The sequence below is a fragment of the Coprinopsis cinerea genome (assembly GCF_000182895.1).
Source record: "Coprinopsis cinerea okayama7#130 chromosome 2 map unlocalized cont3.2, whole genome shotgun sequence".
Lineage (NCBI taxonomy): Eukaryota > Fungi > Basidiomycota > Agaricomycetes > Agaricales > Psathyrellaceae > Coprinopsis > Coprinopsis cinerea.
The window spans coordinates 2,062,914-2,083,704 of NW_003307543.1; the positions used below are offsets into that span (position 1 = coordinate 2,062,914).

General features: G+C 51.3%; 10 protein-coding genes across 10 annotated transcripts; 9 read left to right on the forward strand and 1 right to left on the reverse strand.

The window, feature by feature from the left end:
• Positions 1-155: 155 nt before the first annotated feature.
• CC1G_05180 (ubiquitin-conjugating enzyme E2) lies at positions 156-1,246 on the forward strand. The gene is made up of 8 exons (XM_001833428.2): positions 156-346; positions 402-429; positions 484-504; positions 556-624; positions 675-818; positions 877-940; positions 997-1,056; positions 1,110-1,246. The coding sequence occupies exons 1-8, from the start codon at positions 249-251 to the stop codon at positions 1,163-1,165; spliced, it is 540 nt and encodes a 179-aa protein (XP_001833480.2). The 5' UTR covers positions 156-248; the 3' UTR covers positions 1,166-1,246.
• A 250-nt stretch (positions 1,247-1,496) lies between these two features.
• Positions 1,497-1,940, forward strand: CC1G_13954 (hypothetical protein). Its single transcript, XM_002911868.1, has 2 exons — positions 1,497-1,627; positions 1,685-1,940. Exons 1-2 carry the CDS (start codon positions 1,566-1,568, stop codon positions 1,923-1,925), a joined length of 303 nt encoding a protein of 100 aa, XP_002911914.1. The 5' UTR covers positions 1,497-1,565; the 3' UTR covers positions 1,926-1,940.
• Positions 1,941-2,092: 152 nt separating this feature from the next.
• Positions 2,093-4,183, forward strand: CC1G_05181 (RRM/R3H domain-containing protein). Its single transcript, XM_001833429.2, has 4 exons — positions 2,093-2,350; positions 2,410-2,646; positions 2,712-3,440; positions 3,493-4,183. Exons 1-4 carry the CDS (start codon positions 2,132-2,134, stop codon positions 3,988-3,990), a joined length of 1,683 nt encoding a protein of 560 aa, XP_001833481.1. The 5' UTR covers positions 2,093-2,131; the 3' UTR covers positions 3,991-4,183.
• A 631-nt stretch (positions 4,184-4,814) lies between these two features.
• CC1G_05182 (hypothetical protein) lies at positions 4,815-6,000 on the forward strand (the record flags this gene model as incomplete). The annotated part of the gene is made up of 4 exons (XM_001833430.1): positions 4,815-5,297; positions 5,352-5,566; positions 5,625-5,763; positions 5,824-6,000. 4 exons carry the CDS (start codon positions 4,815-4,817, stop codon positions 5,998-6,000), a joined length of 1,014 nt encoding a protein of 337 aa, XP_001833482.1.
• A 490-nt stretch (positions 6,001-6,490) lies between these two features.
• On the forward strand, positions 6,491-7,976 carry CC1G_05183 (AGC/PKA protein kinase; the record flags this gene model as incomplete). The annotated part of the gene is made up of 3 exons (XM_001833431.2): positions 6,491-6,908; positions 6,970-7,772; positions 7,824-7,976. The coding sequence occupies 3 exons, from the start codon at positions 6,491-6,493 to the stop codon at positions 7,974-7,976; spliced, it is 1,374 nt and encodes a 457-aa protein (XP_001833483.2).
• A 749-nt stretch (positions 7,977-8,725) lies between these two features.
• CC1G_05184 (RTC domain containing 1) lies at positions 8,726-10,202 on the forward strand (the record flags this gene model as incomplete). Its single annotated transcript, XM_001833432.2, has 3 exons — positions 8,726-8,896; positions 8,953-9,857; positions 9,909-10,202. 3 exons carry the CDS (start codon positions 8,726-8,728, stop codon positions 10,045-10,047), a joined length of 1,215 nt encoding a protein of 404 aa, XP_001833484.1. The 3' UTR covers positions 10,048-10,202.
• Positions 10,203-10,208: 6 nt separating this feature from the next.
• On the reverse strand, positions 10,209-11,670 carry CC1G_05185 (transcription regulator; the record flags this gene model as incomplete). The annotated part of the gene is made up of 5 exons (XM_001833433.2): positions 11,562-11,670; positions 10,927-11,505; positions 10,521-10,868; positions 10,305-10,467; positions 10,209-10,248 (listed from the first exon to the last, which is right to left on the reverse strand). The coding sequence occupies exons 1-5, from the start codon at positions 11,650-11,652 to the stop codon at positions 10,209-10,211; spliced, it is 1,221 nt and encodes a 406-aa protein (XP_001833485.1). The 5' UTR covers positions 11,653-11,670.
• A 256-nt stretch (positions 11,671-11,926) lies between these two features.
• On the forward strand, positions 11,927-13,855 carry CC1G_05186 (hypothetical protein; the record flags this gene model as incomplete). Its single annotated transcript, XM_001833434.2, has 10 exons — positions 11,927-11,955; positions 12,086-12,134; positions 12,303-12,371; positions 12,421-12,464; positions 12,553-12,750; positions 12,890-13,107; positions 13,163-13,302; positions 13,354-13,527; positions 13,580-13,695; positions 13,759-13,855. The coding sequence occupies 10 exons, from the start codon at positions 11,927-11,929 to the stop codon at positions 13,853-13,855; spliced, it is 1,134 nt and encodes a 377-aa protein (XP_001833486.2).
• A 260-nt stretch (positions 13,856-14,115) lies between these two features.
• Positions 14,116-17,518, forward strand: CC1G_05187 (hypothetical protein; the record flags this gene model as incomplete). Its single annotated transcript, XM_001833435.2, has 13 exons — positions 14,116-14,399; positions 14,635-14,899; positions 14,958-15,119; positions 15,178-15,292; positions 15,349-15,409; positions 15,465-15,765; positions 15,828-16,063; positions 16,120-16,228; positions 16,281-16,514; positions 16,571-16,816; positions 16,867-16,956; positions 17,003-17,077; positions 17,135-17,518. 13 exons carry the CDS (start codon positions 14,116-14,118, stop codon positions 17,516-17,518), a joined length of 2,562 nt encoding a protein of 853 aa, XP_001833487.2.
• A 314-nt stretch (positions 17,519-17,832) lies between these two features.
• On the forward strand, positions 17,833-20,748 carry CC1G_05188 (phosphoglucomutase 1; the record flags this gene model as incomplete). Its single annotated transcript, XM_001833436.2, has 21 exons — positions 17,833-17,880; positions 17,933-18,006; positions 18,056-18,081; positions 18,133-18,174; positions 18,237-18,262; positions 18,316-18,485; positions 18,547-18,599; positions 18,653-18,669; positions 18,726-18,767; positions 18,821-18,990; positions 19,044-19,222; positions 19,278-19,285; positions 19,340-19,431; positions 19,488-19,678; positions 19,747-19,877; positions 19,933-20,012; positions 20,070-20,085; positions 20,134-20,208; positions 20,288-20,481; positions 20,535-20,556; positions 20,614-20,748. 21 exons carry the CDS (start codon positions 17,833-17,835, stop codon positions 20,746-20,748), a joined length of 1,791 nt encoding a protein of 596 aa, XP_001833488.2.
• Positions 20,749-20,791: the final 43 nt, after the last annotated feature.

Here is a 20,791-nt window from a genome sequence, read left to right on the forward strand (position 1 = left end):
ACGGGATATGCGCTGTCGACGAGGTCACCGTTGGCGTCAGTCAGCGTCAGTCTTCAGTCTGAGAGTCGGGTATGTCAGAACAAACATGCGCAAACTGGCGGGTGATGGCATGCACACGTGAGGCACGCGTCTCAGGTTTTGAGCTGTTCCAAAACGCCGCTCGTCTTGTCTTGTGTTGGTTTTGCATTTGCACTGTCTTCTTGGTTTCTTCTTCCTTATTTTACGACTTTAACGAACTCGTGTACACGATGGAGCAAGTTACCTCGTCCTTGGCCCCTGCCCGTTCTTCCCAAAAGTCAAATGCACCAGCCTCCACGTCCTCGGCCACAGGCAGCGTCACGAAACGGTAGGTAGCATCGCAACTTTTGGATGCTGAGCGATGCGAGCTCACGACGTGTTAGTCTTGGAAACGAGCTTGTGCAACTCATGGTGAGCAAGAATCTCGTCTTGTTCGCTGGAACATGCTGTTGAACCCAGGTTCAGATGTCTTCGTCCCCGGGCATTGTAAGCAGCGGTCCCCCATGCACACCACGGGCTCCTCTTACACCGTTCTAGTCAGCGTTCCCCAAAAATGATGGCAATTTGTTTGAATGGGTCGGCACAATTGAGGGTGCGCCGGAAACCGTGAGTTTGCCTCATTGTCGCGTCGTGCGCCACTCATTCTTGTCCCGAAGATCTATGCCGGGCTGAGCTTCAAGATCACCATCTTGTTCCCTCCCAATTACCCCTACGTTGCCCCTAATATCAAGTTCGATACTCCGTGTTTCCACCCGAATGTCGACATTGGAAGCGGTGCTATCTGCCTTGACATTCTCCAGGTAAGCTGTGGCCGCGCGGATCGCTGGGGTTACGTGAGTGTTCATGTCGGAATTGCAGGACAAGTGGTCGGCCGTCTATAGCGTGCAAACCATTCTTCTATCCCTGCAATCCTTACTCGGCGGTATGTCTGACTCGTTCATCCGCTTTGCGATCAATATTGAGCTCGGGACTGGACAGAACCTAATAATTCTTCCCCACTTAACACGGAGGCCGCAGGCCTGTGGAGCAAGCCCGATGGTGAGCACTGACTGCCTTATTTTAAGCCACAGCACTAATTTGAGCCATGATAGCCTTCAAGGTGCAATTGATGAAGCACTACCGACCCATCACCGCAGACTCGGCCTGAATGGCGCATGTAGCTTATTGTACCCACTACACATATTCTTGCATACATCCTCGCATTTGCAATGGCATTTTTTTGTTACCGACTGGGCTGGAAGTATATGTTGCTATGAGACTTGGTGCCGATCATAGAATTTTAGAAAATTAGGGTGGTGATGGTGTTTGCTGGATCAAAACACTTTTAGAGCCAGCAGCTGTGGGAGCGTTCAGCAGAGACTACCAGGCCTCTTCTCCACAAACCCTCACCAGGGCTACCTACGCTCCTTTCATAGGCTTTGGCCCTTTGTACGTGTCCAGAATCCCTTGCTAGCCAACGTATACTAAACAGCAGATAGCATTTCGTTCTTCACATTGACTGTGATATCGTTTTACGGGCTCTGGAGCTCAGATAATTATTGACAGCCATGCGACGAAGACCGCCGCCAACTGCCTTGAGGCTGGTACCGGGCCCTGTCCCACCACGAAAGTACGTGGACCACGTCTCTTCTCAACCTTGTCGCGAGACCGTTTACGTGGTTTGCAGTGCCCCAAAGTATACACTGCCCTCCCTACCTTGGCCCATTCACACGGAGGCATCGAACCGGCCAGAGAAGAGGCGAGTCATGGACTTGCCACCGATACAGCTGAGCATGCCGGTCGCGGGGTCGGAGAAAAGTAAGCTGCGTGGCCCCTGGGACCACTCGTCGAGCATTTCTGTTGAGATAGATGTTGAGCGGCTGCTGGCACCGCTGAAACCTGCTGTCGTAAGGCGCTGTAGTATTTAGATATTGAAACGTTAAGACGCTGTGCCAACTTGTTTCTGAGGGCAATTTTGAGTCGCGACAAAGGAAAAAACAAATAAAGGGCCGAGGTTAAGGACAAAACCAAACATTGCGGTGTTTGCTTGCCCACTACTACTTAGTTTCTTCTGCCTCTTGACCTGTAACGAACATCGACGTCCGCGCTGTCAAGAACGACGACCACGACGATAATGACAAGCTCGCCACCAGACATCTCGACATTGTCGCTCTCTCATCGTCCTTCCCAGCAACGTCTTCATGATTCTTACGATTACGACGGAAATGGTTCCAGTAGACCCCAGTACCACTATGCTACCTCGCAGGGCTTGCCACAATCCCCCTACACACCGCTGGCAGGCATGAACCAGTCTCCTCTCAAGAACAAATCCGTTCGTGCAGGTCTGCCCGCTGTACGTCCTGTCCCCACGATCTCCCCCGATTTTCCTACCTTTCTCACCCTTTTCTCCAGCAATGGCTCGATAATACTTCCCCCGATAATAGGTCTTTGTCTCCTCATAATAATTCTGACTTTTCTTCCGCTGGCGGTTCCCCCCCAATGGGCCACCTTAATCCACCTCCTATCGCCACGGGCCAGCAGCAGTCCACTGCCTCAGGTCCAGCTGGCGACGAGGACATTATTCCAACTGCCATCGTAATCAAAAACATTCCCTTCAATGTCAAGCGCGAGACTCTCCTCGACATTATTGTGAGTCGTCGTCGCTGCCCCAAAATGTCGCACTGTGTGTGTGTTGATCGTTGACCCGATTTTAGACTTCGCTCTCCATCCCAACCCCATATGCCTTCAATTACCATTTGGACCAACAGGGCCAGTTCCGTGGCCTTGCCTTTGCCAATTTCAGACAGGCTGCAGACGCAGACGCCGTCGTCGCTGCTCTCAATGGCTTTGATGTCCAGGGACGCAAATTGCGTGTCGAGTACAAGAAGGTCCTGCAAGCCGGTGAAAAGGAAAGGATCGAGCGGGAAAAAGCCATTCGAAGGATGCGTTCCATGCAACTTGAAAAAGAACAAGCCGCCGCCCAACAGCAGCAGCAGCAAACTCAACAGTCGAAGAACGTTTATGAAGACTATGGCACAGCGATCAACACTGGCTTTGGCCAGCGTTCGTTCTCTTCGGGAGCAGCGTACCAGCAATCGTCGCAGTACTCTCCACCTCCCGTGTCCTCGATGCCCACTCCGTCGTTCTCGATGCCGATGCCATCTGCTCCATCGGCCGCCACTCAGGCACCCAACACCCCCAGCATCTCGGAGAAGGCTTTCAGCGAGCTGGACCTCAACGATCCTTCCACTTTGGAGATCTACTCCCGAATCCTGTTGTTCAAGGATGACCCCATGCGTGATGAACTCGCGTTCTCTCGTACCTTGACTCCCAAGCAACGAAGGATTGTGCACCTCATTGCCCAGAAGCTCGGTGTCTACCACTACTCGGTCGGAGAAGGTGATGAAAGATACGCTGTTGTCACACGCATTGATCCCAATCGAGTGAGTCCTATATATATCACGACTGAAATTCTCTCTCTAACGTTCTTGACAGCAGCAGGCAACTGCTAGCTTGAGGCAGCCACACACCCTTAGCCGCACGCCGTCTGCGTACCTGACCCCGACCTCGGCAGCCCAGCACGGCCACGCTTCTCTTCGCGTCAAGAAGTCGATGCCAGATCTGAAGACCCTTCACTCCCAGGCACCGCGTCTCACTTCTCGCGCTTCCAACGGGAACATTCGGGAGGGTTACGCGACCATTTCTTCTCCCTCTCGTCGCGTCTCCACTGGCTTCGGTTCGCTGTTCTCCAACGGGGCCTTTGGTGGGGGAAGCTCTGTCCCTCCTGTTCCCAGCTTGCCCGCTTCGTTGAACACGGCGTCATTGAACGGTGGTGGACATAGCGAGAGCCCTGGAGGTGTCGTCCGCCAGCCACGCGGACCTACCGCCGTCGGAGGATTCAGCCGTCGCGATAGTCGCGTCGGTGCCAGCGAGAGCCAACTTCCGTCGCGCGGTGGGCTCGAGATCGGCACTCACGAACCTTTGGAAATCTAATCTCATAATCTGGTTGACGACATCAGGCCAGGCGGTTGAAACCTTTGCCATGGAAGCAATAAGACGAGACCCAACCAACTTCAACAACTAAACACTAATAATCCTTTTCGCATTGATTCGAATCTCTCTCTCCTTTAGTCGTTCCTTTTTTTTTTTCTGCCTTTACCTGTACAGAAATTTGGCAGTCCCTTGACTCACTATTGCTACTTTTCTTGATTGTCGCCTCGTTCCTAATCATTTCACTACACCGAAAGGTGTGTACCTATCTATATATTTCTGGTGTATCTGCACATTCCTTTTCACTCCAGTCACCCTGTTCATGTTTGTTACCCCTCACAACCAAGGTCGATTCAAATTTTCTTGCTCTAGCGTCTAGAACTCTACCAGATTAGTACTACAACCGCCATCACGGTTTATATATTGTACCATGTGTGCTTGTGATCATAAATTTCGCGGTCGTTCGTGTCCTTTTCCTACCCAATGAGGGAGGTCGTTCTGGCGGTTTTATGAATAACTCGTCATGGACTTAATCAGCATTACAGGTTCTCGCAAACGCAATGACCGCTCAAAGGAGCGCTATTTAAGCGATGACCAGCTCGACCGTCATTCCAGTGCATTCTCCAACAAACATTTGAATGCTTTCGACTCGGACTTTTATAGTCCTCTTCTCCTTGCTCGCTGTTTTGGCTAGTTTCTTGCTTGCTTCTTCCACCCGCTCAACCATCGCGATTGTGGGTTCAGCTTCTGGATCCGACGCTTATCGTCGAATTGTCAACCTCTTAGCTTCCCCTTTCCGCACCCAAGTCTCGTCGACACCGCCCAGGATGACCATACCCACTACGCAGGAACTGGAAGCCTTTTGGACCAAGGCACTTGACGAACTTCCGTCTACTCCTGATAACATTCCAGCGTTCTTCTTTGGCCACGGTTCGCCGATCCTGGCCTACCCCGCATCGGCTGCCAAAGGTCTTGGAGAGTTTGCGGCGTACCAGGGACCCACTGGGCCTCTCTATCGGTTCTTGAAACAGTTCGGACCTACATTGTTGAAGAAGTATCAGCCCAAGGCTATTGTAGTGTTCAGTGCACATTGGGAGACCTATCGCGAGAGACTAGGTGCGAAGTGGTCTGGATCGGACAAGGAGTTGTTGGTAGCTAACCACAGGGCTTTCTTCACAGTAACTGATTACGGGGATGAGAACCCGCTGTTGATGGATTATTATGGGTTCCCCCCTGACTTGTACAAGTTGAAGTTCAAGTCGAGAGGTGATAGTACGTTGGCGAAGAGATTGGTTGAGTTGTATCAAAGGGTATGTCGTGCAGCTTTCTTTGCGTCCACTCCTTCATGTTTCTTTTGAAAACAGGCAGGCCAAAAGGCGCGCTTGACTCCTGCGAGCGAGGCTCGGGGTGAAGATGGGAGAGGTTTCCAGGGACCCGGCCTTGATCATGGCGTTTTTGTTCCGTTTAGGATCATGTTTGGAGAGGAGTTTACCAGTATCCCCGTTGTTCAAGTGTCGATCGACGCTAGTCTTGACCCGGAGAAGAACTGGCAAGTGGGCAAGGTCGTTTCGGAACTGAGGTTGGTCTTTTCGTGGACTAATGTCGGGATTTGACTGGATGCGTTGGTTGCTTTACAGGAAAGAAGGGGCGTTGGTGTTGTCGGGTGGGTTGACTGCTCATAACCTAGGAGACAGGACGTCGTTCTCCCCAGTTACCGCCCGACCAGCGCACAAAGAGTTTGACGCGGCGATCCATAGGGCCATCAACGTCAAAGATGTGAGTGCAGAAAAGTTGAAAGAACGAAAGAATGATATTAATCTTGTTTGCCCTGGCTAGTCGGATGCGAGGAAGAAGGCGCTGTTTGATCTGACCAGGCATCCTGGGTTTAGGGCGTCGCAACCACGAGAAGACCACTTTGTGCCGCTGTACGTTGCTGCAGGGGCTGGAGAGGGTGGAGAGGTCAAGACTATTGTGAACGCGTATGGGATTCCTACGTTCGCATTTGGGTTGTAGTAGTGATTATTATGTACATATTATAATTTTGATATGAGAAAGTTGGAGAGTGATGTTTTGATGGCAGGACATATTGATTCGCTGAATTTGGTCGCTGCGAACCATCGGCTTCCTTCGCTGTAAATGTGACCGTCGCTGTCAGTTGCCCTTTGCTTCCTCACCACCACCACCTCACTCCAAATCCGCCCCCTACACTTCGCCGTCTTCAACGACGACGTCCTCTTTCCCTGCCATTTCGCAGGCTTTTCTGTAAGTCATTTGCGCATCGCGACCACGAGCGCTTTGTTGATCAAACAATAGCGCTTCTCCTCAATAAATTCTCCACCTTCCTTTATTTTATTTCTCTTCTTTTCTCTTCTTCTCCTCACTCGTTGCTCGAGCTGCGGTAGGAGCCCAACATCTCAGCCCCCACCCCACCCAACATAAATACCAGTCGCCATTAGAACCTTTAGCGGCCGTTGCGCACATCTTCCCTTATTCCCGGTCCCAAATGTCCTTCCAGCATCACCCAACATCGTTATCAATGCCCGCTGAACCCGTTCGGCGGATATCGATTACATACCAGCAGCCTTCGTGTCCAGAATCGCAGGTCGTAGTCACTGAGGCCCCCATAACTCCTCCCCTTTCTCCCAAGTCCATCGCCACAAAGTCGGGCGCTATGCCCGTGGAAGAAATGCCCATCTGCAGTTCGAAACCTATTCAAATACACTCCGAACAGGAGGCGATGGACGTCGAGTCGGCGCCCGTTCACCAACATCCGAATACCATGCCAGGCGAACAACAAGCCCAGTCCCAAGATCAGTCTAACGAATCGCAGAACCGCCCACAACGGTGTCTTGAAGACCAGCGTGTTCGGTTGCAGGGTTCTGGTTTGAAGCTGTCCGATTTTGAGGTCAGGGGAACACTTGGTAAGTTCATTTTTGGTTTTCGTCCCATAATTCCCAGCTCACAAGAGGGTACTTCATATAGGCACCGGGACGTTTGGGAAGGTACTCTTGGTGCGCCATAAGACCGCTCGAGACCGACATGGAGCGCAAAGTCATTTTGCGATGAAAGTGCTTCGCAAAACGGTGATCGTGCAACTGCGACAAGTCGAGCACGTCAATGCGGAACGATATATCCTCTCGAGGGTGAACCATCCATTCATCGTGGACCTCTTTGCGACCTTCCAGGACAGTCTCAACGTCTATATGCTCATGTCCTATGTCCCTGGGGGTGAACTTTTCACCCATCTGCGACGCGCACAGCGGTTCACTCCTGACGTTACCCGATTCTACCTTGCCACGATTATCCTCGCCCTCAAGTACCTCCACTCGTTCAACATCATCTACCGCGACTTGAAGCCCGAAAACCTTCTGTTGGATTCTCGGGGTTATCTCCGACTCACAGACTTTGGCTTCGCGAAAATTGTCGACGACCGAACTTGGACTCTGTGTGGCACCCCAGAATACCTTGCCCCAGAGATTATCCAATCCGACGGTCACGGCAAGGCCGCGGATTGGTGGGCATGTGGGGTGTTGTGCTACGAGATGCTGGTTGGATATCCGCCCTTCTTCGACGAATCTCCGTACGGCATTTACGAAAAGATTCTGAACGGCCAAATCCACTGGCCGCGGCACATTGATCGTCTTTCAAAAGACTTGATCAAGTCGTTCCTCAACCCAGATCGCACCAAGCGACTGGGTAACATGCTGGGAGGCCCCCAGGATATCCTTGACCATCCCTGGTTTAGAGGTGTTGATTGGGATGCATTGGAAAGGCGTGAAATCAACGTATGTAGTGTTTACTCGTCTCCCTCTTCTTTTCGCTTAACCGTTGCGTAGGCTCCCATTATCCCAAGGACGACATCGGTCGACGATACCCGCCACTTCTTGCATCTCCCTCCTCCTACCGCTGAGGAAATCCCCGGCCTTGTTGGGCAAGATCTCCCTCAGCCACGCTTTGACCCGATCAATTACCACTTCCTCGAGTTTTAAGTTCTCGGGTCACCCTTTTCCTTGCTCTTTTCGACCATCTCTGAATGGATCCCACGCTCTTTCGCCTTTCCCAGTCTCCACTCTTTAATCCATCTTCTGAATCACTTTATTACGCGCCTCGGTTCAGCCTTATCCCTATTTATTGCATTCGCATCTTCGTTCGTATCTTACCCTGCAGCATCTGGAATCCCCTATTTCTGTCTCGAAAACTGTATCCAATTCTGCCTCTCTCTTTGGTGGCTATTCTTATCTTGGTGCCACATCCCACTGTATTTTTCGCCTCCCAATCTTGCGTATGCTCTCTGTATTGCCCATTCCATTCCTTTTGTGATTTGCGGCAGTAGAACATAGTTGTTTCTCTCTGCTTTCGATGTCCTGTAGCCTTTCACTTTTTCTTGCATGTTGTTCTCTACAACACCCACCCTATGTAGCCTTGTCATCTACTCGTCACATCCTCTGGATGTTTGACTGCTGTGTATTTTTGCCATCCATATACCACTTTCGAGTCTCGTATTTCCGTCGCTGTTAGGTGTGCGACGTAATCATATATCCCCTATATTACTTGATACTTGACCTTCGCTTTTATCAATGCTACTATTTGGCTTGAATGATTCCGTCCATGTCATCTCGGGCTGACTCCAAAAGCTGTGGGACTATCGACGAGAGTGCACTGTTTCCCAAATCCTGACTCTTGCGCCCAACGTCAATCCCTGCTGTTTTCTTTCGGCCTAAACTACCCTTCATTCCCCATGGCCAATCCTGATACTACGGAACCCATCGTCCTTGATGGTAGCGTCCTCGAGGGAGGAGGACAGATCCTTCGCAATGCTGTAGCGCTTTCTGCTCTGCTCCACAAACCCATCACCATCGAGAAGATACGGTATGGGCGCTCTTCTCCAGGATTGAGGAACCAGCATCGGGTTGGTCGATCAACATCTCATCGATTATTTCTGCGCCTAAATCTCGACGATTACAGACAGGACTGGAGCTGGCAGCTAGGATCGCCTCTGCCGAACTACTGAATGCAAAGAACGGATCCACTAGCATCACGTTCAAACCTGGTTCCCTCGTCGTACCGGGAGAGTACATCGCCGATGCTGTCACAGCTGGAGCGGTCACTCTGATGCTCCAGATTTCGTTACCTCTACTTTTATTCAGTTCGAGCATTGAAGGGGGACGTTCTACTCTAACGCTCCGCGGAGGCACGAATGCGATCCAAGCGCCTCAGATTGACTATGTACAACATGTCTTTTTGCCCTTTGTGCAGAGACACTTTGGGGTGGGAAGTGTGGATGTAAACTTGACGAGGAGAGGGTATTATCCCAAGGGAGGAGGGGAGGTGGTGTTCAGTCTCCCGTCTCTACCACCCGGAGAGAAGTTGAAGAGTTTCAGTTTGTTACAGAGGGGGAAGCTTGTGTCTATCAAAGGTATTGCGCATTTCAGCAAGCTGCCGGGGTCGGTGGGGAGTGAGATGGTGAGAGGGGCAGAGAAATATCTTAGGAAGGCGGGGTATCGGGGGAAGGAAGAGAATGATATGTTGCCTCCGAATAGTGACGATGAGGATGAAGAAGACGACGGGGCGGTTAAGATTGAGATCAAGGCTGTGAGGGAGAAGAATGATATTTCTGTGGCGGGAGGGAGTGGGATTGTCTTGTGGGCAGAGCTTGAGGGCGGGGGATTTATTGGTGGAAGCGCGGTGGGTAAGAAGGGGATCGATCCGCAGCAGGTGGGCGCCGAGGCAGCAGAGTTACTGGTGAAAGGGTTGGAAGGGGGAGGGTGTGTGGATGAGTGGTTGCAGGATCAGATTATCATTTTTATGGCACTCGCAGACGGATCTTCAGAGGTTAGGTGTGCTAGAGGCGAGTTGGAATTGCATACAAAGTATGTTTTCTGGTGATCATTGGAATTCTTTCACTCACTCTGGCCCTGTAGAACCGCGATATGGCTGGCGGAGCAGCTGACGGATGCCAAGTTCACGATAGAAGCGGACCCTGCTGGTACAATCATCCGTTGTCAAGGAATTGGGTATTCAGCTTCACCACACCAGTCAGAACGAAATGCAGAGGATTGAAAGCAGAATGCGATTACATGGGACCAGGAAATAAATAAGATAGTCCTGCTTTCGTTCCACTAATGTCGAGGAGATGTGTATTAAAGATCGTACCGTTCCCATACGAACAGAGTCATATATTAGTGTACACCCCAAAGGTCCATCGTCGTCATCAAGGGTCGTCATCGGTTCCAGGACAGGAGGGACATGTCTCCCAGTCGTCTGATTACATTCGTCAGCGGGGAGCTAAGGCGGTTTCGGTATAGGATGGGACTTACCTTGGCTTGATCAAGTGTCGTGCAAGACCCAAGACTGCGAGCAGTACGAAAACTCCCGCAGCAGCAACGTAAGCCCAACCGAGGAATGGGTTTTTACCTCCGATGGCTGATACAGTTGAAATGACAAAGGATTTGGTACCCTTGTAAGGTCGTACTGGGAAGTCTGAGGAAGCGGGTATGTAAGTATGGCGATGAGGCAGTGCTAGGTATACTTACTCATTCCAATAACGACTCTGTACGTGCCCTTGAGCATGGTATCTTGGTCATTCCTGGAATACAACTTGGTGAAGGTGGGTAAGCCAGCAGTTCGCATCCAGTTCTGGAAGTGCTCGTCGTTGCGGAGGTCAGGGATGTTGTCTTCTGTGTAGCCGTCCGGGAAGCGCCTGGCCCAGTTGGGCGGTGGTACAATGTCTGAGGGGCTGTCATAGCCGTCTGGACCAATTGGGGAGGTGGCGTATTTCTTTGCCTCACCGGGCCAAACAATGCCTTTCGATGTCATTTCGTAGGGGCGTTCAGGTTCGTCGGAGTTTCCGGGGTTGACCAAGATTGGGGACCCGAATGTATCTGACGAGTGCTGTGCTCAGACCGAGGTGCATTTTCGCGAGGGTATGGGTCTGCTCACCATTGAATAGAGAATTGGCAATGAGACCGCAAGGGAAGATAGGTTTGCCGTCAATCGTGGCGAGGGGCTTGCAATCGCCGTTGTCAAGGTCCTTGGCACTGACAAACTTGCCCTTTAGCTGGTCGGTGTTGAGAGACTTGACATATCGACGGTGATTTTGATAAAAGTTGGTGAGCTTGTAGTAAAAGAAGACGGATGGTTGCAAGTCTGCTGGAATATCAAACTCCACGACACATTGCAGCTCTTCAGACACATCGACGTCCGAGGTCCCAGTGTTGTTGATGAAGGCATAGCGAGGTGCGCTAGGTTTCGGTAGCTTCTCGTTCTCTGCACTCAAACGGTAATTGTATTTGTTTGAGGGCATTGTGGTGAATGAAGCGTCGTCTATGGATGTTGCAGGAGATAGTTGGTCGCAGTCGGTATAGTCGAAAGTCATTTCGTTGATCTTTGACGACGCCCAGATGAGGAGACCGCCTACTGGCGCAAAGATGATTCCAATAATGAAGAGAGTCGGTAGCACTGTCTTTGGAGTCAAAATTGGCTGCCATGCCTTGAGCCGCTGCTGCTTGAAGGCAGTATCTGGAGACGAGTCTTGTCAGTGGATATACCGGTAATAAATTGGGAAAATAACGGACTTGCAGGGCGCCTCCAGCCACCCTTTTCCTTCTTGGATTCCGAGGCATCGTCGTCTGCGGCATTGGGCTTTTTGCGGTTGAACAAGCCCATGGCTGCGTTGGAGACTGAGGCAAAGCTGTATTTGGCCCCCGGCGCGACAGTCACTCAGAGTGCTTACGTGATCAGCATCACATCGCAGGCGACACTGCCGCCGTTTCTTCCAAGAAAATGGTTTCCTCTCTCCTCGTTGACGCCCTCACAAATCCAACTGTCCTCGTCTCTGACCTCTACAAGTCTCGAGATCGTACACGCTCATTTCCAGTCCAAGTATCAAAGTACTTTAGCGACATCTTTGCCACACAAGATGCGTTCAACGAGGTACACAATGTCCAGTGCTTTCAAGCGTCACTGGGAGTAATGTTGCCCATAGATCTCCGTCCTCGACCTCCAACATCCTCCAGAGTCGTTCAAACCCCATGCACTAGTTCGATTCGACTCTATGGTTCAGGATACATCGTGTCCGCCAGAGATTTACCTTTCCCAGTCTCCCAAAGGAGAGTGTGGCGGATGGGGCATCTCAAGTCCAGAGGAGGGTGAACAGGATTCGGTCGACTATAGTCTATTGCAGGAATGCACCGTCGTGTGGGCCACGTCTATTCCAGGACGTAGTCGGTGGCTCGATGGAGAGGCCAGCAGCAGCGACCAAAGCGTCAGTTGACATGGATCTTTTGCTTGAATGATCTTGCCGACGTTTGCCTTAGGCGATCAAGTCGGTCCAATCCCACAAGTACCCGCTTCCATCGACTGCCCATATTGGAGCTCAAGTCAAAGTGCGCTTTCTGCTGTTATGGTCTCCAGCGGGTTCTGACCTTAAACCAGATTTATGAGCCGCAACTCGCCGAGTCGTTGAGGACCACTGACTTGTATTCCTTTGTTGGTGTCTTGACCTCAGAGCCGCAAGTAGTTTCATTTCGACGAAACTCATTTCCGTACTTATAGCGATTCTCACAGGCGGCCGGCGTCGTTGGATTCCACCGAGCATGTCCCCGTTCCGACGATCCATGTCTTGTTCGCTCGGCCTATCCCTTCCACTCTCGTTCCAAGGTCTTTCCCCGATCAATCATTACTCCCTGACTTGGAAGTCGCGCGCGAAAAGCTAGTCTCTTGGATTGCAGACGAAGGACTTTCTGGCGACAGACTGGCCGCAGAGTTTGTTCTTTTGTCAATCATTCATAAAGTGTAACGTTGTTTCGGTCCCAATTCCCTCTTTGCGGTCATTAATTCTCTCGGACAGGCAATCACGCTCCCCACCTCTTTTACCCTTATCTTTGACCCTCTCTGGCTATAGCCACGCTTCTAATCCCACACCGAAGCTTGTGGATGTCCTGTCGCATCTGGTTCCACTCTGCACAGTGTTACCCCTCTCCTTGGATGCCATCAACAGCACCAGTTTCTTCCCCGAGTCCAAAGATGAGGACCTTCATAGTGGACGCCTTCAGCTTCCAAAGGGCTCGTTATGTATGGTTTCAGAGCTCCCCTTGAATGAAGGGACGGTGTCAGAGCGAGGTAGGCCTGGTTTCCAACTGGCTCTAGTTCCCAACCATTCATTTTGTTGTGACAGGCCTCTTAAACCTGAAGCAGGTCCAAGATATGATAAATCATCAGACCTTGGACTACGTCTTCCCTTTCAGCCGTTACTCTTTTGAAACCGACATCAATTTCATCGTCCTTGCGGCGGGGAAGCGGAGCGCATTCTTCACGGTACGGCATCTTTTGCCCCGAATTCTCACCCTGATTCACGGGGAGTTGTAGACCCATCTCCAGGTTCCAGTCCAGGCTGCACAAAGCCGGGCATCCTCTGAGGCGCAATCGAGCGACTCGAGCTCTACGATTCAATTGCCAGCGCCTGAACTTTTGAATCAATTTCGGAAACTCGTCGGAGGGGCAAAACTCGCAAACGTCGGATTGGACAGTTCCACGGCCGCGGTTAGTTCGCAAGCTCCTGCAAACGATGTATACTAATCGGCCAGTTCTCTAGTTCATACAAGATGACTTTGTGAAGGAGCGCCAGTCGGCACAGTCGAATAAGAATGCTGGGAAGGGCGAGGGAATAGTCACGTCGGATGACTTAATCATTCGAATGATGGTGGCCAAGTGGGTTTTTTCGACATTCTCGGGAAGCATCCACAGCGATACTGACTTGTCCCGCCTGTTTAGAGCGTTGGCGGCCTCGTTGCACAGCGGTGAGGTTACGCCTCAGATATGGGAGCGTGCCAAAGTACTGGAAAATGAGCGGCAAGCCAGGATGGGCTGAACCGGATTTTATCGTCGTTGGGGGGCGATAAGCTGCGGGCAACATTGTATAATGCGTAGATAGCAGGGAATAGAGCATAAAAGCGTTTTTGAAATTGCCAAAGTAATGTGCTGAGAGGTATAAAAACGAGGGAGCGGTTTGTATGGAAAATGTCTGAAGCGGCGGTGCCCTGAGCCGCTGGCCTGATTTGTCTTGGGTTTGTTCCCTGCTTCGTACTTCGACGTTCTCCACCACAGCGTCCACCGTGGATTAACCAAGGAATGGCGACGACGGCTGCGTTGCCGCCATACATGTTGCCAGGGGTGCCTGTGCACCAACCAGCCCATCTGGAAGGGGATCCATCGCTTGCGACAGAAATTCTGCCTGGGCCGCCGTCGCTGGTCTCCGCGCAACAGTCTGCCCAAAAGCGCGATCCCAAGAAACCCTCCACCTTGTATTCCTATCTGCCGACTACAGATCCAGGATCGACCTATTCTGGTGTCATGCACGGTACTCTCATTGGCCTTGAAGAACCCAGCTCCAAACGCCCCAGGCCCGACAAAGGGTCAGTTTTCTCCCCTCCTCGCTCAAAACAAATCAACTGACAGTCTTCCCTCCTTGCAATTCACCACATAATTCTCGAAAAACTCCTCATTAAAACGACTCTAATACATCTTCGGTTCACAACCGTCACCGTGGGGTGGTTTGTCCGGCCCTGCCAGCAGTGCATCTGGCCGTGCGCAACGTGCGTCTGCCAGGAACCAAAACGCCATGACAGTGGCCCTCGACCCTTCGACTAGCAATGGGAACGCTTCAGGCTCAGGACACCAGCCTATCGTTTTGGACGCAGAACCCTCCGGCTCAGGTGCTGTGGATGACGAATTGGTGGTGTCTCGCTCCAACTCTTCCCTCAACCTCCAAGACCCGCCCCCGCAGCCGACGGCCACCAAGACCTCTAAACGTGACAAAGGCAAGGGGAAGGACACTGGAACACCGCCTGTACGTGTCAAGGAGGAGCCAAAGTCTACAGCGTTGAACACGCCTGAACCAGCTGCCACCAATCTGGTGAGTTTTTTTCGGGGACACTCCTTATCGATTGCCCGCTTACACCACTTCTTTGCAGCTAAACAACAACGACCACTGTTCTGCTTGTCGATCTACTGGGTCTCTAGTCTACTGTGACGGGTGTCCGCGAGCTTTTCATCTCTGGTGTCTCGACCCGCCCATGGAGAGCATTGATGAAGGCGATAGTCGTTGGTTCTGCCCTGCGTGTGAGATCCGGAAGGTACGATTCTTTGCACGCCTCCAGTTTTTTTACTCACTCTTATCGTTGTCATTGCTAGAAACCTCCCAAGAAGCGACCAGCCTCCCTCCTAGCCCCCCTCTTGCATCAACTGGATATGTCTATACCCGTCGAATTTCAGCTTCCTGATGACATAAGGAACTTTTTCCGGGATGGTGTGGAATCTTCAACGTATTCGCTCGGTAACGTCACTCACATGGCCTTGTCACAGTTGGTTCAGGTCCCAGAGGAGCATATGTCGATTTGCAGGAACATAAACCGCCGCGACTAAAGTAGGCGTTTCTGTTCTCTTTGGGTTTGGGCAACACTCTAACCGCCGGGCTTCAGTCGGCATGGACAACTGGAAGAGCGGGATCCGCATAGACTCAAGGACAGAAACGGCGCCCCTGTCCTGTGTTTCAAGTGTGGCATGTCAGCCCTCCCGACGGGATTGGCGTCGATGGTTCCTACCACGAAACGACCTCGGAGAGCTGCTTCAAAAGCAGTCACACCCGAGAACTTCAAAGATATTGTCTCTTGCGACTTCTGCAGCCTCCACTGGCATCTCGATTGTCTCGACCCCCCTCTCTCCGCAATGCCTCCGGTGAACAAGAAATGGTCTTGTCCCAACCATGCTGAACGCCTGATTGTAAGCAATCCGCTTTGGCCGCATGCATATGGATCTGGCTGACTAGCTGTTTGTTCTTCCAGCCTTCGAAACGCCGTATCCCTAAACACAATGCATCCCCCATCGAGGTCACGAAGCCACGCCAATGGAACAATGGTCACATCGACGTCATCCATCCTGAGACGTCTACCACAGAGGCGCGGCCGCGGGTCCAGGTGGACGAGGTGTTGATCAACGGCCGTCGGTATCGTGTCCCTGAAAAAATCATCATCCTCGACTTTTGGAACAAAGTCAGTAAACATGACTTGTCAGAGTCGAAGTATGTGCAGTGATAGCCGATTTAATGTTGCCTGGCACTAACTTGAGCGTCGCTAGGGAAGTGGAGATGGCTTCAGGGCTTTCATCACCTTTGACGGAACTCAGCTCGCTTGAAGATGATGAACCGTCACCTCCCGCTGATTTTGATGAGCAATTGGCAGCACAGGTATTTCCTCCCCAAAAAATTGTCGGGATTGCGGTATACTCAACGGAAACAGGTCTTATTCAGTCTCTCGCATGGAAAGCCCTCTGCCCCTCCTGCGACAACCACTGGCTTGAAGGCCATCATCAAGCCACCTCGACCTCCTGCTACAGCCACGCCGGCTGCGAATGGCGTTGCATCCTCTTCTACCAGCATCCCGGCCGCTGCTGCACCTCCAGCACCTCTGACATCCACTTCAACTTCCGTTTCTACCCGTCCCAGTAGATCGGCAAAGAAAGCGGCTTCTTTGGTGGGTTTGGGTTTGGTTCTCTGTTGCAGCCTCGTGGGACTAATAAGCCGAACCAGAAAATCACATCAGTGCTAAATACAGATTTGAATGGTCTCAGCCTTGACGGCTCGACGCCTTCGTCAAGCGTGCCACGGGAAACCGCCCCTCCCAAAGCGACTGCGCCTGCCTCCTCTACACGCAAGACGAAATCTAGGCGCCAGACACAAGCGCAGTCGATTCAGTCGGACCCAAGTACCCGAGAACTTCGATCTCGTAGTCGCATTCCAACTCAGGACAGTTCCAGCAGCGTTGCCTCTGTCAAGGTCGGCCTTTCCTGCAATCTTGGTCAATACTGGTCCTAACTTTTTCACAGATTGTCAAGACCAATGCCGCACCCAGCCCATCTGATTCAAGTGCAACGACTGCTCCCCCTACATTTCGGACCATTAGTGTGAAGGCAAGGGTAACTTCCATTTGTTCCTCAGCTACTTTTTAACAAGATCCTTTAGATGGAAGAGGTTGACCACGGACTCTCGTTGATCAATGGACATGAGGCCAGCTCTGTGTCAACGAATGGAAGCCAGGTTCGTATGCCACGCGGGCTCGATTGTTATCAAGCACTGACTGTATGGCATGATTAGCCTACCACGCAAAGGCGTCCGAGACAAGCACGAGTGCCAGCCGCCGATGTTCCAGCGAAGGAAAGGCGGAGTCGGAAGCGGAAAGTCAGGGAGGACGAGTTACCAGAAGTCAATCCCAAAGCAGCTGCAGAAGGTAGGGGTAATGAAGGGAAGAGGTCGAAGAAAGGCGCGAAAGAAGATGCTGCAGGGCGAGATAAGCATAAGGCCACTGTCTCGACTCCGCTGAGGACGACGACTTCGACGAGCACTGGTTTGGAGATAACTCCAACTTCGTCCTCTCGGCTGCCTCCCCTTACGCCTTTGACTGCGACACCTACTCTCAAGATCCGACTACCGCGCCTTGGAAGCACTAGTAAAATTGCAGCACCTTCTCTCCATGGTTAAGAACGGCCGTTCCCTTTTATTCGATAACTTAGAACAAGCGACAGTTGCATTTTTTCTCGTACAATTCATTCTAATGTAGCACACTTTTTACCTGTTGGCAGTTTGCATTGTGCAAGTAACTACACCTCGCATTTGACAGAAGCTACAAGTTATGCCCTCTTTGAAATGGTTGTAGTCGACTAAATTGATTGCCAGAAGTTGCGGCCAGAACAAGTTCGAGTTGACGTCAGTTTGCTTGATTCCGCATGGATCACGGAAATCCCATTCTTGATTTAGACCACCACCGTCACCTTGGACTGCATTTACCACTGACCATGGACGATTTGGAAAAGAAAGTACAGGAATGGCTTCGATTGGACAAGGTCTATTTCAACGCAGAGGCCTGAGGCGCAGAGCATTGACATCTGTTAACAGAATCCTGAGACTCGGACAGAAGTGGAAAGGCTCTGGTCCGAGAAGAATATCGATGAGCTGAACCGAAGGATGAGGTATGTTTTTACTCAGTGACCCCTTGCCAGCAGTGAATTGACTGTTCAGTACGCGGATTGAGTTCGGCACCGCAGGTATGAGCCCCTATTTTTGGCGTGAACAGAGCGCTCATGACTTTGATTCAGGTCTGCGGGGTCGTATGGAAGCAGGATGGGCTAGAATGAACGGTGAGTGGCTGGTTTACTGTTTTCTGCATGGCTCTATCTGACTGGGTCGGTGTTAATGTTAGATTTGACTGTGATCCAAGCTTCGCAAGTTGGTTGCCGTCTTCTTTCTCCTCGTCCTCACTGACGGGACTATCGGTGTAGGGCCTCGCGGAATACGTCGCAGGGAACGTTAACGACGCGCCTTCGAGAGGTGTCGTGGTCGGCTATGACCATCGTTACCACTCGAAGCGTTGGGCTTCCCTTACGGCCGCGATCTTTGTCCAACGAGGGTTCAAGGCGTATCTGTACGATGGATTCGTCCATACCCCTCTGTGAGTGATCCTTGGCTGATTCTTAAGAGCCGAAGTGCCAACTGTCGGTGGTGCTGGTTAGGGTACCCTTCGGTGTAAAGTACCTGAATGCTGCGTGTGGTGTCATGATTACTGGTATGTTCTTGCCTTTGGTCGGATAAGAGAGAGGCTGATTGGGTATGTCGCAGCCAGCCACAATCCAAAGGTTCTGTTGCCATCCGTCTGACTATCACTGGGAGACTGATGCGGAGGACTTTATAGCAAGATAACGGCTACAAGGTGTACTGGGAGAACGCAGTCCAGGTAAGCCCATACGCTGACTTTGTCAGGAGTACAGTAACTTATGGATTTGAAAGATTATCTCACCTCATGACGAGGGAATTGCCAAGTCTATAGACCAGAACCTCGAGCCACGCGCAGATTCGTGGTCAACGGATGTTTTGGCGTCTTCTGCGAATTGCATTGATAAAACCAAAGAGGTTCAAGATGTTTATTTCGCTTCGCTGCGATCTCTTGAACATTTCGCGTAGGTTTCGTCCGACCATTCCGGCCTCAACACTGTCCTCTGACATTGCGCAGATCGCTTTCAAACCCAGCAGGCGTTACGCCAATCAACACATCTATGCATGGAGTCAGCGATCCGTTTGTTCGACGGGCATTTGAGACTCTTGGGTATGAGCCGTTCAAGCCTGTGAAGGAGCAGCAGGTTCCAGATCCGGAGTTTCCGACTGTCAAGTTCCCTAATCCTGAGGAGAAAGGTATGTACTGGAGTTCAATCCCTTGTGCTTGTTTCTGACCATGTCTCGTTCGCAGGAGCTTTGGTATGATGCTCGGATGTACGCTTACCAGCAGATGTGCTGATGACGGTTGGACAGGATTTGGCGATTGCGACTGCTGACCGCGAATCTTCGTCGTACATCTTGGCACAGGACCCAGATTCGGACAGGTTTTCTGCTGCAGAGAAACAGTATGTTTCTTCGTTCCCTTTCCTGCCGCTTCCGCTGACCTCCTTGTTATGATCAGAGCATCAGGAAAGTGGCATATCTTCACGGGAGACCAGTTGGGCACACTATTTGCAAGCTACCTGATCGAGAAGAGAAAGCGGGCTGGAAGAACCCTTGGGAAGATCGCCATGGTTGCTTCGACTGTGAGTTCGAAGATGCTGGAATCAATGGCCGAAATCGAGGGCTTCAAGTTTGTGGAATGCTTGACTGGTATGTTTTGCCCCTCAACGTTGGTCGAGGTGGAAATATCTGACAGCAGACTTACTTGAACTCGAAAGGCTTCAAATACATTGGAAATACGGCGCTCGATCTCGTTAGGGAGGGGTATGAAGTGCCGTTTGGATACGAGGAGGCTATTGGGTTTATGTTTGGGTCTGAGATTCGGGATAAAGACGGTGTTGCTGCTACTGTGAGTGCAGGGATGCTCGTTACTGACTTCCAAGACCTAATGAAAGCCCACTTAGGTCATATTTGTTGACCTCATTGCTTTCGTGCGCGCACAAGGGCTGACGGTGTTTGAATACCTCGATACGCTTTACGCGAAGTAAGGGATTCTACGGTATCTCTTGGGCTGTGAGACTGACGGGGATGGTCATTGTAGGTATGGCCACTTCAAGGTCAGTGTGACCTGCAGTGTGGTTGGAGGAGAAGCTGACCTTAAGTAGAGCAACAATGGATACTTTGTATGCCAGGAGCCTGCCAAGATTGACGCCATTTTCAATCGTATCCGTAATTTTACGGTTAGTGGTCCTCATCACCAGTCCAATGCTGTGTTCTCGAATGAAGCGCTTTCTGACCCCCTCGATTGTACCTTATCAGGACTCGGAGAAGGATCGTTCATTCCCTCCATCAATTGCCGGTGTCCCCATTGTCAGCGTCGTAGACTTGACGCTAGGATATGATAGCAGGAATCCACCGACATTCAAGCCCTCTTTGCCGCTTTCGTCTGGGCATATGTTGCAATTTAGAGCCGGGAGGCCGGAGGATAGCGTCAAGATCATCTTGACTACAAGGTGGGTTTCTAGATTCGTACACGGGGTTATGCGTATTGACCGTAAATATCAAGGACGAGTGGAACTGAACCAAAGGTACGAACCCTTGCTTTCCTTTATAAACGGAATTCTGAATTGTGGAATTATATGTAGATCAAGTTCTATATGGAGGGAAGTGGAAAGGACTTGGCCGAAGTTGAGAGGGTGTTGAAGAGTGCCGTTGATGAGTTGAGCGAAGTATGGATGGAGGCCGAGAAGAATGGCTTGCCTGTTGTTAGACCTTGGTAATTTCTGGTATTGCAATGTAGACGTATGGGCTTGCGAATTTGTA

Excerpts from the sequence above, each read along its gene's own strand:
- CC1G_05180 (XM_001833428.2), top strand. The coding sequence starts at position 249 with ATGGAGCAAGTTACCTCGTCCTTGGCCCCTGCCCGTTCTTCCCAAAAG. Across the intron at positions 347-401 it reads ACAGGCAGCGTCACGAAACG|TCTTGGAAACGAGCTTGTGC; the intron begins GTAGGTAGCATC and ends ACGACGTGTTAG. Across the intron at positions 819-876 it reads TCTGCCTTGACATTCTCCAG|GACAAGTGGTCGGCCGTCTA; the intron begins GTAAGCTGTGGC and ends TCGGAATTGCAG.
- CC1G_13954 (XM_002911868.1), top strand. The coding sequence starts at position 1,566 with ATGCGACGAAGACCGCCGCCAACTGCCTTGAGGCTGGTACCGGGCCCT. Across the intron at positions 1,628-1,684 it reads GGCCCTGTCCCACCACGAAA|TGCCCCAAAGTATACACTGC; the intron begins GTACGTGGACCA and ends CGTGGTTTGCAG.
- CC1G_05181 (XM_001833429.2), top strand. The coding sequence starts at position 2,132 with ATGACAAGCTCGCCACCAGACATCTCGACATTGTCGCTCTCTCATCGT. Across the intron at positions 2,647-2,711 it reads AGACTCTCCTCGACATTATT|ACTTCGCTCTCCATCCCAAC; the intron begins GTGAGTCGTCGT and ends ACCCGATTTTAG. Across the intron at positions 3,441-3,492 it reads CACGCATTGATCCCAATCGA|CAGCAGGCAACTGCTAGCTT; the intron begins GTGAGTCCTATA and ends CGTTCTTGACAG.